Source organism: Chlorocebus sabaeus, chromosome 4 (genome assembly GCF_047675955.1).
Source record: "Chlorocebus sabaeus isolate Y175 chromosome 4, mChlSab1.0.hap1, whole genome shotgun sequence".
Lineage (NCBI taxonomy): Eukaryota > Metazoa > Chordata > Mammalia > Primates > Cercopithecidae > Chlorocebus > Chlorocebus sabaeus.
In genome coordinates this window covers 44,018,025-44,033,922 of record NC_132907.1, presented here as the reverse complement: position 1 = coordinate 44,033,922, position 15,898 = coordinate 44,018,025, and the positions used below count along the sequence as shown (strand labels likewise).

At 43.8% G+C, this 15,898-nt stretch overlaps 1 protein-coding gene across 2 annotated transcripts; it reads left to right on the top strand.

Annotated features, from left to right (window-relative positions):
* The first annotated feature begins 252 nt into the window (after positions 1-252).
* ISL1 (ISL LIM homeobox 1) lies at positions 253-12,606 on the top strand. 2 transcript variants are annotated; one of them, XM_007972107.3, is made up of 6 exons: positions 257-548; positions 1,401-1,590; positions 4,336-4,595; positions 6,492-6,778; positions 8,076-8,243; positions 10,302-12,603. In XM_007972107.3, the coding sequence occupies exons 1-6, from the start codon at positions 521-523 to the stop codon at positions 10,416-10,418; spliced, it is 1,050 nt and encodes a 349-aa protein (XP_007970298.1). In that variant the 5' UTR covers positions 257-520; the 3' UTR covers positions 10,419-12,603. The 2 variants fall into 2 exon arrangements, with proteins under 2 accessions (XP_007970306.1, XP_007970298.1); XM_007972115.3 differs by lacking the exon at positions 8,076-8,243 and having other exon boundaries at positions 253-548; positions 10,302-12,606.
* The last annotated feature ends 3,292 nt before the right edge of the window (positions 12,607-15,898 follow it).

The window sequence follows — 15,898 nt, the reverse complement described above, 5'->3', positions numbered from 1 at the left end:
GCCAGAGCCAGAACAGCCCGGCAGCCCGAGCATCGGGGGAGAACGGGCTGAGCCCGGAGCAAGTTGCCTCGGGAGCCCTAATCCTCTCCCGCGAGCTCGCCGAGCGGTCAGTGGCGCACAGCGGCTGCGAGACTGAAATATGATAATCAGAACAGCTGCGCCGCGCGCCCTGCAGCCAATGGGCGCGGCGCTCGCCTGACGTCCCCGCGCGCTGCGTCAGACCAATGGCGATGGAGCTGAGTTGGAGCAGAGAAGTTTGAGTAAGAGATAAGGAAGAGAGGTGCCCGAGCCGCGCCGAGTCCGCAGCCGCCGCAGCGCCTCCGCTCTACCAACTCCGCCGGCTTAAATTGGACTCCCAGATCCGCGAGGGCGCTGCGCAGCCGAGCAGCGGCTCTTTCAGCTTTGGCAACCCCAGGGGCCACTATTTCCCACTTAGCCACAGCTCCAGCATCCTCTCTGTGGGCTGTTCACCAACTGTACAACCACCATTTCACTGTGGACATTACTCCCTCTTACAGATATGGGAGACATGGGAGATCCACCAAAAAGTAAGAGGCTATTTTACCTTGTGGGGCTCGGTGTGCTGTTCTTGTGCGGGGTTCTTTCTCAGGCACCGGCTGAGGTGCCAAGGGCTCTTTGGAGTTGGAGTCATTGCCTGGAGAAAGAGAAAAGGTGGCTTTTTCTTGTTGCCGCCGCGCCTGCATGCTTACTGTCGGTTCTTATCTTCGGGAAACTGATCGTACCTTGTGTTTGAATTCGCCTGTGTACCCTCCAAAACCCTAGCTTTTTGGTGCTAAGCGGTGATTTCCTCCTGGGGAATCCTGAGCTCTCCGAGAAGGTTATTATGTTGCAAAGGTTTGCCTGCACAGTCACTACCCAGAGATGTGAATTAGCATTAGACTTGCAAAAGAGTGACAACTGTATTTATGCCTGCTCTTGCTAACAATATCCAGTCCTATGTGCTATTTAAGAGCGTGCTTCATGGAAAATATAGACATCCCTGCATTCACTTAACGCTTCTAGTCAAAACCTTTTCTTTGACTTGACTTATCCATAATCTTTCCCAATGATTATAGCAAAGAGGAAGGAGGGGGATAAAAAGAAATACAAAATGAGCGGGTTTGATTGCGTGCTAGGCGTACAAATGTAGACTATTCCAATCTGCATTTTACATACATTCCACCTCCTTTAAAAATGAGTTAAGGTTTTGATGGCACACTTCAATTACCATCCCAAAGTGCAATACTCTTTAAAAAAAAAAAAAAAAACAACAAAACAAAACAAAACAAAAAAAACCTCACAGAGTACGCCCTATAAGAGAACAGAGAACGACACTAAAAGTGTGTTTATCTCTGTAGGAAGTAAACGCTTAGTCAATCATGTATTTATTTTCATTTCAGAAAAACGTCTGATTTCCCTATGTGTTGGTTGCGGCAATCAGATTCACGATCAGTATATTCTGAGGGTTTCTCCGGATTTGGAATGGCATGCGGCATGTTTGAAATGTGCGGAGTGTAATCAGTATTTGGACGAGAGCTGTACATGCTTTGTTAGGGATGGGAAAACCTACTGTAAAAGAGATTATATCAGGTATGGCATTTACAATTCTTCCTTAATTTTGTGAGATTTCCCTTACTCTCCCCACTCTTTATGTATTATTTGGTGTGGCTTTGTCTTTTTGTGAAGTTTGCCTCTGTGGAGTCATGCAAGCCAAAGTTACCCTGTACATGTGTTACAAAAATCAAGCTATGCTGTTCATTTGATTTTTTAGTGGAGAAAAACAAAAACCCTTAACAGTAGTATTCATAATTCTGGGGTATTGAGGCTTGTTTAATTACTCTTGGAATTTATGATGCACAAATTATTTTCGTCTTTCACTCTCCCCCTTACAAAACAAAATTTTTAAAAGATGGAGAAGTTTGGGTCTTTAACTTTAAAATAGGGTCGACTTTTATTGTATAGTGCAGTGTTCTGTTTGTTTTAGTCCTTTTTAAAATTAGTAACTTACAAATTTTTTTGGTGACATCAATGCAATAGGTGAAATAAAAGTTTGACCGAAGCATATTTACAAATGTACTTTGAAAGAGCGAGTACAGGTATTGCTCCTTTTATTTTTTGGGTAAGACTTCCTTCTGAGAAAAATTTAAAACCAACCTAAATATTCCTTGCAGAAAACACCGGAAACTTAATCTTTTTAAATATTAACCCTTTGGTGACATCTAACTGTCTCTTCTTTCTTATCTTATCTGAGCTGATGAATTAGAGCAGATCAAATTGCCCATCATCTGTCTACGAACAATTGGTATATTTAGATAATTGAACAGCTTCCTTTCTCACATTAAAATCTGGTAACTGATAAAATGAGCGAATTGTCCAAATTGACAAGACTGAAACCACATAGGAACTTTCTGAGTTTGGTTTTGTTGTTTTGGAGAGGTTTTTTTTTTTCCTCTCCAATTTATTCTGCATCAGGCTTTGCTAATATCAAGTTTTCTCTGACTTGTGTGTATATATCAGAAACTTTGTTTTCTGCCTTAGAAAGCCAGTAGAGTCTCCAAAGAAAATTATATGTGTTTTATTAACAAACAGAAGAGATATCACCATCATTATTATGTTAAATAGCAAAATATCACTTTTTAAATGTCTGGTGGCTATTAACAAGTAATTAATTAGCTTTTGTAAGGCAAATGGTTTCTGAAGCTTGAGAACTTTTTATTAAAGTTTAATTAAGATTTAATATACAGTCACAGTTTGCTCCTGCTCACTTAGTATCCAGCATTTTTTTCTTCTTTTTTATAAATCATGACACGGAGAGGATAATCTTGGTAGATAAAATTAACCTGGTTGGGGGAGGTTAATACTTTAGAGAGGAAGTGAAAGGAAGTAAGGGAAGTCGGGGTACAGGAAGGGGGAGGGATTTTCTAAATTGTGTGGTCACCGCCAAAGTCAAGTCTTCACCCTATGAAATGGAAGATCTCACATTGAGTAGGCGGAGGGAGGAAAAACTTTTGAATCCACCTTCTAACCTCTGACAAATGAGCGTTTTCATGGTTTACTAGATTGGTGTGTAAACGCAAGATTCTAGAGAAGGAGAGTCCACTTCAGGAGTATCTTTACTCCTGTGGAAATAGTATTTTGCTCAATTGCACACAGGTTTGCATGTGCCTACTTCTGGATATACACATTTGTAGAAGGACCTAATCATTTTTACCTTCTCTCCACTCTCTCTCAACTCTCTCTCTCTGTGTGTGTGTGTGTGTGTGTATGTGTGTGTAATCTTGTAGTTGTAAAAGCAGAACAGATTGAACAGTTAGATTTCCACATCTCTCCTTGGAGAAGCAGTATGCGTCCTCCTGTTATGTGGATCTTGTCCTCTCTCTTCCATTCTTTCTGTTTGTAGGAATGCCCCAGCTTCTGTTATTCCTGAAAGATGGAGAAGGGGCCAGGGAAGTGCAGCCTAGATGGAACCTGTAAAGATTGTCCCTTGGTAAGGAAAGGCCAGCAGTGAGAAAGACCTGAGAAGTGGGTCTTTGCATTTTTTCAGTCTGGTCATGGTTTTCAAGAAAATTGAAGTAGAGGTAGATGATTCAACAACTTGAAAAAGATTGAGGGAACAGACACAGATTTTTAAAAAAATAATAATACAAGGAAGAATGAAGAGGACATGTTCTGTTAACATTGCTGCCTGAAGAAAGTCTATAGTTGGAGAAAGACTGGAAAGTGCTTGTGCAAAAGGAGATGTGGAAACGCTCAGAGGTTTCATTTTGTTATTCTGCTTGTTTATTTGTGAATGTTTGCAAACCAAGTGGGGTGACAATCCCCTTCTCCTACCTCCTTTTTCTTGGAAGGAGGACTTTGTGTTGCGGTTTTAGACATTTCTAGCAGCAGAATTTGGGGGATAGGGAAGTGAAAGTGTGGCTGTTGGTGGCCACCAGAGTCTTTCTGGCTTCCTTCCTGCCAAGATCTGCAAGATCAACCTGGGACTGATGGCTAGAGCAGCAGCCCGAGTCTGGAATCCAGTACATTTTCTGTGGTACAGGCTAGGTGTTTTGAACTAAGAGTTACCGCCTAAGACAGAGGTTCATCGGAAAGGAAACGGGAGTAAAAGGGAGGAGGGAGGAAGGGGAAAAGAGAGATGGGGGAAAGAAGAGAGACAGGGAGGGAGAGAGCAGGGTTTCATTTCTGTCCTTCTGTTCCCAACTTCTGTTTGGAAATGTTGTTTACTTGGGGCGTCTTGCCCGGGATCTTGGGCCAGGGAAGTGCCCGCCTGAAGTGACCCCCTCTTCCTGTGCTTCTCTCCCCGCTCTGGGCCTCCCCCCACCCCGCCCCGCACAGGTTGTACGGGATCAAATGCGCCAAGTGCAGCATCGGCTTCAGCAAGAACGACTTCGTGATGCGTGCCCGCTCCAAGGTGTATCACATCGAGTGTTTCCGCTGTGTGGCCTGCAGCCGCCAGCTCATCCCTGGGGACGAATTTGCGCTTCGGGAGGACGGTCTCTTCTGCCGAGCAGACCACGATGTGGTGGAGAGAGCCAGTCTGGGCGCTGGCGACCCGCTTAGTCCCCTGCATCCAGCGCGGCCACTGCAAATGGCAGGTACTCCTCTGCCCGGCTCGGGTAGGCAGGCGCCAGGTTAAGCCAGCCTGTGTGCCGGTGGCCAACAACCACCATGGTAGCTACAGGAGTGGTGGTAGTGTTTGCCTGCAGTTAAATGAAGTGTTTTGTATGCAATTTGCTTGCGCTGTGCTCTGCTCCTTTGCAGCAAGGTTCAGTGCGCTGTCTCGCTTGATTCCCCGAGCACACCTACACCGTCTGTGTGTCTATATGGTTACACATAAATGTACACCACTTGTGTACACGTGTATACACACGCCCAAACATTACTTCCAGTTCGCTTTGGTCTCCAAACCTTGGCTTGCTGAAAACGGGCTTCAGCTCTCAGCCAGGTATTCTCCTGCTGCCTAATTAAAGGGGCGGAGCCCCGGGTCCCTGGAGCTTCATCCTTTAACCCAATGAAGGAAGCTTAGGTGGCCTGAAGTCATTTAGTCTCCCAAATCCTTTTTCCTTGTGAGTTGCTTCACGGTCGAAAAATTTTTTAAATTTTTTATCTTTTTGTGAGAGACCAAGACTGAAAAGATACAATTTTAAAAACTGCAGGCCATTGCACAGAGCTATAATTTAAAACTGTCAACAAGCTAATCTGCAGTAATTGCCTTTTAAAGGGAGCCTGTTTCTTTAAATCATTCATTCTATATGATTTGGTGAGAATTTCATCTTCAGGCCCATGGTTGTAGCTCTAAATTGACCCCATAGGTCTTGGCCTGACACTAGGGGGTTGTAGAAGGTGCAGGATGTGTATCATATAGATAAGAGGACTCATTCCCAAGGAAGAGGAGTGGAAACCCGGTAAGGTTGGTCAGGACCAAAGTCGTGGGTAAGAAGGTGGACAGTGTTTCCAAACCTGACTTTCTGTCATGAGTAGATCGACTCCTTTGCAGTTTTAAAGTTTAAATTCCCACTAAACACTGAAGGTGAGGAAACTATAGCGCTCCCTTGCCCTTCTGCCTTCTGGCAGCTCTAAGAATTCTGTTCAGGGGAATTTGTGACTAGTGTGCACCGGGGCAAGGCCAGGGGTGGTGCTCCTGTTCAGTGGAGCCTGCACTCTGCTTGCCGGGAAACGCAGAGGAAGCTAAAATACCGGGAGGGAGGCGGGGGACATATCCCAGCCACCGTTTATCTAGAGCCTAGGCAGCTCAACAGAGTTTCCGTTTTCTACTGCTTGGGGTCTGCCCATCTCAGGAACATCCATGTATTACTTTAGATTTAATACGAAGGAAGAGCAAGGATTGGGGATACGGCAGAAATAGCGAAAGTCTTCAGCCCCTTGACATGATTGTCCTCTCGGACTGAAGTTCAAGGCCTTCTGGCAGAGTTCTCAGCCTTCCCCTTGCAGAAATCCCTGCTTGTGTAGTATTTATGGCTGTCACTGAAGTGCTCTGCGTTCTTCCTTGTACCCTCTGTGGCCTTGGCCCAAGAGAAAATTCTGAGCCTGGAGAGGGTGGTAATCAATGTAACTGGGACCCAGTCTGGGCACAAGGAAACGTGAGAAAGGAGGAGAAACAGTGCTGAAAAATGCCATGCCTGCTGCGAACAGGGGGACAGATTTTAAACCTGCTTCCCTTGGCTAACACTTTGTTGACACGAGGAGGGGCGGGTGCTGCATTCCGGCCCGGGATTACTCAGCATTGACCTCTGCAGATTAGAGAGGAAGATTTTATTCTCCCTTTCACCCTCTTCGCTCCACCTCTGCCGCCCCCTGCTTTGTGTGCTGAGGCTGCAAACACTAGCCATTGTCCTGGAGTGTCTCAGGCGGGCGAGCAAGCGAGCGGGCGGGCGGGCAGGCGAGCGAGCTAGCGCGGGCGGGCGAGCGAGCGAGGGCGGGCGGGCGAGCGAGCTGCCAGCCCAGCGCTCATGGCGCTCCTTGCCCCGCAGCGGAGCCCATCTCCGCCAGGCAGCCGGCCTTGCGGCCCCATGTCCACAAGCAGCCGGAGAAGACCACCCGCGTGCGGACTGTGCTGAACGAGAAGCAGCTGCACACCTTGCGGACCTGCTATGCCGCAAACCCGCGGCCAGATGCGCTCATGAAGGAGCAACTGGTAGAGATGACGGGCCTCAGTCCCCGTGTGATCCGGGTCTGGTTTCAAAACAAGCGGTGCAAGGACAAGAAGCGAAGCATCATGATGAAGCAACTCCAGCAGCAGCAGCCCAATGACAAAACTGTGAGTGGCTCTGGGGCCAGGTAGGGAATGCGAGGGGGAAGTAGATGCGGCGTGCGAGGTGCGTTCCTGGTGCCCAGTCTGGCCGGCGCGCGGTTTTCTATCCTGCTCCTGGGCAGGAGTTTGGCCGGGGCTGTCCCTCATCCCCACCCCCACCCATGCTTGGGGGAGAGGTTACCCGGCTCCGGCCGCCAGCTGAGGGGGGGAAGCTTGGGGGCTTCGTACGCCAGGGGAGCGGCAGCCAGGTCCCAACCTTGTGGGCGGGCTCATGCCCTTCCTCCTCGCCTGTACCTGCGAACCCGAGAAACGCCGTCCTCCCCTCCGAGGGCAGGCGGCAACGAGATTTGGCCCGGGTTTTGCCAACATTCAGATCGTCAGTTCCTCACATACAGTAGAAGAGGGAGGGATACTAACACCTTGGGTTCCTACCTACATCCAGGGGTTCCGTGGGCAGGTCGCCCTGTGAGCCCCCAGGGCGCACTGTACTTTTGAGTAAGGTACAGTGCGCCTTCAGGCTGAGGAGTTCCCCCAAGGTGACCCGCATGCCCAGAGCACCCTCTGCTCCAGGTGAAACCCAGGCCTCCACAGAGACTCGCACCAGTATCCACTGTTATCTTGGGCCCACGGAAGCACCCACTCTGCAGGCCTCCTGGTGAAGTTAAGCTAGAGTTTCTTTTCTTTCTTTCTTTTTTTTTCTTTTACTGCTTTGGCCCTATTTTTAAATGCCATAAAACCTGCTGTCATTAAACTTGGCAGGTTGGCCAAGACTGGGCCAGGGTACTTTCTGAGTTGGTTAGTGTATAATAGCACAATAGGAACCAGACTCAAATGCTTTGGGGGCGATGGAGTCGGGGGCTGGCTCTTCCTTGAGGAGAACTACTTGGAAAAAATCTGCAGCTTACTGAAACTGCCCAGAAAACCACCCTGTCTAGGGCAAAAGGGAGACCCTGCTTACCTCAGCTTTCTAGTTCTGGGAAGCTATGGCCTGAGAAGGCAGAGGGGAGGAATTGGGCTGAGCTGTGAAGGTAAGGGGGAAGAAGAAAGTTAAAGTAGAATTTGGTTTAATAAGGTCCATGCAGACCTAATCGTCCAGCCCACAGAGGCAGAAACACAAAACACAATAAAGCAAAACTGAACTCTAGCTAATATCCATAGGTACAGCAGATTAACTGAGTCAATAAAGGCCACTATATAGATAAGATAATACCAGGGTATATTTGCTTAGCCTGTGCAGACAACGGAGGGAGGGAATTTGCTCATTAACATGTTGGGATTGGTGGGGGGGGGGACCTATTCACAGAATATCCAGGGGATGACAGGAACTCCCATGGTGGCTGCCAGTCCAGAGAGACACGACGGTGGCTTACAGGCTAACCCAGTGGAGGTACAAAGTTACCAGCCACCTTGGAAAGTACTGAGCGACTTCGCCTTGCAGAGTGACATAGATCAGCCTGCTTTTCAGCAACTGGTAAGTGTCAGCTCCCAGATGGAAGAGGCTGAATTCCCAACAGGGGACTCTGGTTTAACTGTCACACACTGAAAGATTCAGTGGGGAGGGTGCCTTCTTGGGCTCAGGGTTGGGGAGAAACCAAGGAGATGGGTAATGAAGAGAAGGGAGACAAATGCAAGGAAAACGAACCTCTTATGCATCTTTTTTTTTTAATGAGACTGCATAATTTGACCATATAGGTTGAATTTGCTCTCAATCAGGACTTCTTTGAAGGATTAATTTCAAGGTACCTAACTCTAGGTAGCATGTGCCAGAAGATGTACAGTGTTGGAGAATCATACATCTTAGAATTTTAGAGTTGTCCAGGACTTCAGGAAATCGTCTTGGCATTTCAATCAGCAATTAGTAAGTTTATCCTTCCTGAGCATCTAGAGAATGGGATCTATAAGGACCCAAATCAAGGTGATTGTAGTTCATAATCAATGCTATAATACATAATCAGTGTCGTTATCAATAAACACCAGCCACATGTCTGGGTGCAGTTTTCAAATATATCAATAAAGATTATTCAAATAGATCAATACTTTTTGTTACGGTATCCGTTGCTGGGAATGTCTTAATCTAAAATGTAGAATCGTTTAAACGTTTTCAAGTGTATGAGTTCAAATGTCATAGAGACACACACCTTGTACCATGTATAGCAAAAGGGACATGAGCTCTACCAATCAGAAGTAAAGTGTTTAATCTGTGAAAGCCTTAACATGTTTTCCACATCCAGTGAAGAGAAAATTAATTCACTTTTTGCCTACAAAAGGCGTAAGGGGTCAAGATGAATAAGAACAATAAATATATATCCTTCATAATATGCTGTATTTATATATATATGATTTTTTTTTTTCTTGAAGAGTAATCAGCCTTATAGAATCTTGTTTCATAAAATGTAAAGATGTATCACGAAACCTTGTTCCCTTTTTTGGAAATGAACCTTTAGTTGAGGTTAGCTTTTTACCCTCATATTTACCTGAAGGGTATTTGCTTTCTCAATGTCAACAGTTAGGTAATTGGCCAGAGGCAAGTGGTTAAAAGGGCTTGGCCCCAGGCTGGTGTTTGCAAATGCTAAGTGGGTACAGAGGCTAGAAGTCCCTTAATCTCATATTGGAAAAATTTACTATAGAAAGAAATGTAGGCTCTGGAACTAGGAAAAATAAATATTTTAAGGCCATTAATCTGTTGAGTTATTTGAACGAAACCTGAATCACAGAAAGAAGCTAAGCGGAGGGTTGAGGGCAGCCAAATGTTTGCACTTTCTGAAACTTTAGTGTCAGATGAGAGCTGTGGAAGGGAAGCTGAGGCAGGGGTGTGCATGGTTAGAGAAGGTTTACAACAGCAGTACAATGTGTTTATGATTAAAGAAGGAGTCAGATATTTAAGAAGGAGTCAGATATTAGGGTTAAAAGAAGGAATCAGAATGGGATGATGTCATAATATATGGGTCTCATTTTGGAAGGAAGAGCCTGATGTAAAGAGAGAGAGAGAGAGAAAGGCCAAAAGGCAGGAGGACCAACAAGGAAGAATGCCCAAGCTATGAGCCTGCTGAGGAGTTAATCTTTGTTCTGTGGAGCCTTCTCTCAATCTCCTGTCAAAGGATCTGAGCCTGTTAACGGATTTTTCAACTGAAGAAGAGAGTCTTTGATGCCTAGAGACTGAGAGCTCACCTACTCCTAGGGCAACATGTAGCCAGCAGGATAATTTTATCTTGAGCATGCATAGTAGAGTTGTGATGCCATTTTACAGTGGGAAACACATTTGTTCTTAAATAATTTAATGTAACATAATGTTGGAATTTCAGTTTCAGTTAAAACAGAGATCTTTTGGAAGATGGGAAAGCGAGAGGATTTCTTCTCAAGTTTTTCTCCTCTAGGCTTTCTCTAAGCTTATTAAAATTCAGTTATCTATGTAGGTATCTTTACATATCTATCTACACAAACATTTCTACATACACAATATGATGAGTTTATAATCTTTTTATGAATACTATTCCAGCGTCCTTTATTTATTTCTCAACCTTCTATGCAGGTCAATTTTTCAGAAGGAGGACCGGGCTCCAATTCCACTGGCAGTGAAGTAGCATCAATGTCCTCTCAACTTCCAGATACACCTAACAGCATGGTAGCCAGTCCTATTGAGGCATGAGGAACATTCATTCTGTATTTTTTTTCCCTGTTGGAGAAAGTGGGAAATTATAATGTTGAACTCTGAAATGAAAGTATTTAACAACCCAGTCAATGAAAACTGAATCAAGAAATGAATGCTCCATGAAATGCACGAAGTCTGTTTTAATGACAAGGTGATATGGTAGCAACACTGTGAAGACAATCATGGGATTTTACTAGAATTGAACAACAAACAAAACGCAAAACCCAGTATATGCTATTCAATGATCTTAGAAGTACTGAGAAAAATAAAAAGACGTTTTTAAAACGTAAAGGATTTATATTCAAGGATCTCAAAAAAAGCATTTTCATTTCACTGCACATCTAGAGAAAAACAAAAATAGAAAATTTTCTAGTCCATCCTAATCTGAATGGTGCTGTCATTGCCTTGCCAAACAGGAGCTCCAGCAAAAGCGCAGGAAGAGAGACTGGCCTCCTTGGCTGAAAGAGTCCTTTCAGAAAGGTGGAGCTGCATTGGTCTGCGATGTTTTAAGTTGACTTTAACAAGGGGTTAGTTGAAATCCTGGGTCTCTTGGCCTATCCTGTAGCTGGTTTATTTTTTACTTTGCCCCCTCCCCCCTTTTTTTGAGATCCATCCTTTATCAAGAAGTCTGAAGCGACTTTAAAGGTTTTTGAATTCAGATTTAAAAACCAACTTATAAAGCATTGCAACAAGGTTACCTCTATTTTGCCACAAGCGTCTCGGGATTGTGTTTGACTTGTGTCTGTCTAAGAACTTTTCCCCCAAAGATGTGTATAGTTATTGGTTTAAACGACTGTTTTTTCTCTCTATGGAAATAAAAAGGAAAAAAAGGAAAATTTTTTTGTTTGCTCTTGCATTGCAAAAATTATAAAGTAATTTATTATTTATTGTCGGAAGACTTGCCACTTTTCATGTCATTTGACATTTTTTGTTTGCTGAAGTTAAAAAAAAAGATAAAGGTTGTATGGTGGTCTTTGAATTATATGTCTAATTCTGTGTGTTTTGTCTTTTTCTTAAATATTATGTGAAATCAAAGCGCCATATGTAGAATTATATCTTCAGGACTATTTCACTAATAAACATTTGGCATAGATAAATAAATAAACACAGTGATCCAGGGTCCCTCTTTTATGTTTACAAACAAGCTATTCAAATGTCTGAAAGTAAGGATTGCATGTGAATTGGAGTAAACTGACACACAATAGGAGTGATGTTGTATTGCAAGTAGTTAAGGTTGAGTTTGCAAGTTTGGGTTTCAATAGTTGGATCAAAGTTGGTTGGAAACCCTTTAGCTCTCAGCTATGATAATGCTACTGGTTTTGTGAAAATGAGATGCTGTTCTCTGTCCTGACCCCTCTTTCCTTCCCCCAATCTCTTCCTTGCCGTACCCCACCCATCCTCCTACCCCAAATAGGAAAATGGTCTTCTTTAAAATGGCTTTTGATTCAGAGTCACTATTTTATTTTTTTAGAATAAGTGATTTATACCAAAGGCTCCTGCTTGGGATTGTTGAAATGACCTGTATGTCAAATATATAAGCTCTTGGTAAAAGAGAGGCTTTCTGCCTAGCCAGTGAGGTATGACCATTATTTACCAGTGGCGGCTGTCAGCCGATTGAGAAATGCTGCTGTATTTGTGCAGAAGGAACAGGCCCAGAGAAGAGAGTATGCTCTGCAATTCCCAGAGCAGTCAGTGTATGCATTTTCTTGCCTCTTCTCCCCTCTCCCACCTCCGATTTGTCCCTTCCCCAAGTCCAATTTCAAAAATCTTGGGAAAGATGACTGGCTATGGGGAGAAACACGGCATATATTCTGTTGGGAAACCACCTTTTATGGGGTGGGGTAGCAGGTCGTGTGCTTTGCTGAACCCATCAGCTATCAGAGTCACGGGCATGCTCTCTGGGATAGACTATTCCCCGCCACTCCCCCCCGCCCCCAGCAATAGTTCAAGTGCTAGAGCCAGAACCCTGGAAAAGATAAATGGCACTGCCTGAAATTGGGTTTCTTGGTGCTTCTTCGTTTGCTGGCGTCGGATTAGGATTTGGGTCTCCACCCTGTTCCCTCACCTCCCTTTACCCCCATCCCAGGATGATGCTTTGACTCTGGAAACTGCATTCATTTGTATGCGCGAGTGTAATGCCGTTTTCAGTACCTGACAATTCTTAATAAATGTGAAAGCTAAAGTACCCTAATCGTGTGTCGTGTGGCATACCCCTCCGGGCTCAATAGGGTGAGGTGGAGGCTATGCCCCCCAGCTCTCAAGTTGCTTTCACCCTCTCCAAACCTGCCGCAAGTCTGGAAGCCAGCCTCAATTAGGCTTTTGTTTGGGTTGGTTCTACATAACGGGTTAATTACAGGCTCTAACGTGGGGGCAGAGAGAAAACAAACTTTGCATTGAAAATGTTACAGTGCATTAGACATGCCCGTTGATTACTTTGATTGTTGTGTCTAATTCTTGACAGAGGGGTAATAATTTGGCCGGTGGTAATAATGGCTTGCAGTCTTCTGCTGAGAAAAACAAGAGTTGTGTCTTATCTCACATGGATCTTCTCCGGGAAAGGTTTTTTGTTTGTTTGTTTGTTGTTGTTGTTGTTTTTAACTCAGATCTCCCTCCTCTAATCTCTTGCCAAGGGACTTTACTGTTTTAGCTTCCCATTCACTATTTCTATTGTTCTCTTTTTTCCTTTTTCCTCACCATCATAGCTGAAATGGCAACTAATATGCATGTGTAGGGATGGCAGGTTCAATGTGAATATTGGTGTCATGCCTGCAAAGTTACTGAGAGTCCAAGCCTTCCTTACTTGGAAAACACCGGACCCGCTTCCCCAGCCATAGCCTCTGGTGGACTCAAAAATGTTAGGGACTAGAGATGGAAAACACTTTCTTTAGGGTTTGAATGCAATAGAGGTACTTAAGGGAGGCACCCATCTTTGTGAAGCTTTTTCCTTCTCGAATTGATTTCTAAGATTAAGAATATGTTTGCATGTTTTGGTGGGGAGCGGTGATGTTTTACATATATAGATGACAGTCTATTCTGAAGTCCATCGCTTGAATTTAACCACAATAATTTAGGAAGGGGGTGATGAATGATTTGGTTTCACTTGCTAGATTCAAGATATTTGTTGCCTGGTGGCTGAGAATGGACTAATGAGTCAATAGCATTCTAGTTCTTTCATTTTTTTATATGAAGGTGTGTCTTCCCCTTTTAGACTCCTCAGCCTGCACTCTAAAATGTGTAGCAGAAATGTCATTTTGTTCGCAAATCATCTCTTGCATACTCTCCTCTTCTCTGCACACCTCTGAAGACTGAGTTTTGAGCTCTGCTCTTGTAATGAAATTCCTCTTGTTCGTTATTATCTCTGATCGTCCCTCCCTTATTACTCTGAATTCTTCCTTCTGGACATTATGATTCATTTCCTCCAGCTTCTGCAAGCTAAAATTTAATGCAGCTAAAAACATCTAGTATGCTCCCCTTAAATCAGAAAATTAATATCAGTATACATAGTCTTAAAGACAGGATATTGTTTCCCCTATAGTTTCAGCACAATACTGTCTTCCATTTCAGCCTATTTTCCCTCTATCCCATTCATGAAATGAACTTGGGTTTTCTTACAAATCAAAAAAGTTCTTTTCTAAGTTAGAATCACATTTAAAGATTTTTTTCTGCTTTGAAACAAGGTTTCTGGTTACTCGTAATTCTGTGTGGGTATATGTACCCACTTGCCCATTGACAACTTTCTTGGAGTTCAAGATTAAATAGATGACTTTGTGATGCTTGGCTGCTATTCACCCTGATCAACTTAAACTCATAATGTTGACCTCTCTTCTGGTGTATCTTATCCTTTTGAAACTAGCTAAAAAGACAGTGTGCTTTCAGGTTACCTTGGAAGTGCTTTGTATTTCCCTAACACCTTGAATTTTAAGTCATAAGATCGATCTCATGAAATGTAACTGTTGTAAATCCCATGTGGCTTTACTTAGCCTTTTCTTTTTTCTAAAAAAAAGAAAAAAAGAAAAAAGTTTAAAGAGCTATGTTTGGATGGCACCCAGCCACTTTGGGTTTGTAATCTCATTCCTAAAACAAGTGAACTGTCTAAGCAGAAAGTACTTATTTTCTTATTGGTAAAGTTCAGTTTAGTCAACTTTTGTAAGTGAGATTCATCATCCAAACGATGCCTGAGTTCTATTTCTCTAGGAATATTTACTTCCTTTTCACTAATCAACAACTAAAGATTTACGTGGCAACAGGGCAAATTGTTTTTCTTGGGGGAGCACAAGAAGAAAAAGGAGGGAGCAATTTTTGTGTATTTATTTTAAAAGTGTTCTCTTAAAAAACGGCCCCACATCTTGAATTCTCAATAACTATTTAAAATGAAAAGTAACTTGTACAGTATGAGTTGGTGTTTTTAAACTAAAATGCAAGTAGTTAATTCAAGGCTCTGGCAGCCGATTTTGTTTACTGATCTTTTCTGATTGTTGTTTTCTTGATAATGGAGCAAGCCACTGAATGGCTGTTTGAGCCCAGGCGCCACAAACATAAACTTCACAGCTTACAATGTCCCAAGCCATGATGGAGGATCTCTCCACACCTCCCGGAGACTTCTGAAGTGTAGACAGAGAAGTTGGTTCACAGGGAGCGAAGGAGGGGGAGGGGCGGCAGGGAAGGCTGCTGAGTGTTTGCTGTGAGCATTGTTACTATCACATCCTTTAATTTTTATGGTACTTAAGCTGTTGGCTCCAAGAAGCCAGTTTCTGTGTCTCAAGGAAGCCAGTCTCTTTCCGGAACTGCACTTAGGACTCCTTGATTCTAATTTCTAAAAATTTATTTTGCAAATCTTTCTGCTTAATTATCTGTCTGCAAGAGCGCTCAGCATTGATAAGCAAAAGGTTCTAAAAAGAAAATTATACATATGTGTGTGTGTGCATACCTACATATATACATACATATATACACATACTTATATTTTTCTTTATGTCATTTATATGTGTATGTAAACACACACACACAGCCCCCCAAAGAGACCACCTGGATTTGGAAGAAAGATGTGGGGTAAGATTGCTTTTCGCCAGGTGGGGAAGAAAGACACATTGACCCTCCCTTTCCGAAGCCATGTCAGATTCTGCTTAGCCTTAGAGCTGCTTATTCCTTGCCTGGGATCCTCTTTCCATTCCATTGATTAAAAGTTAGTGTTCATTTTGAAGTGATGTTATTTGTGGATTTGACCGAATTAGCTATTTAATTTTGCGGGTTGTCCGAGTGCTTCTACTCCCAGGTGCATTGCCCGAGTCCAGCAGGCAGGGCAGCGCCTGTCCGCACTCATGTTAGGGGTGGGAAGTGCTGGGAATCGGGGACCCGGACACTAGTCTAACCAGCCCCGCCGCTTCCGCGGGCAAGTCAGCCCTTGATCCCTTAAAGCAGGGACAATCGACGTGGTCCGAGAGAGAAAAATAAGGGTATTTCTGGGCCCTTCTCTTTCA

Excerpts from the sequence above, each read along its gene's own strand:
- ISL1 (XM_007972107.3), top strand. The coding sequence starts at position 521 with ATGGGAGACATGGGAGATCCACCAAAAA. Across the intron at positions 4,596-6,491 it reads GCGGCCACTGCAAATGGCAG|CGGAGCCCATCTCCGCCAGG; the intron begins GTACTCCTCTGC and ends CTTGCCCCGCAG. Across the intron at positions 8,244-10,301 it reads AGCCTGCTTTTCAGCAACTG|GTCAATTTTTCAGAAGGAGG; the intron begins GTAAGTGTCAGC and ends CCTTCTATGCAG.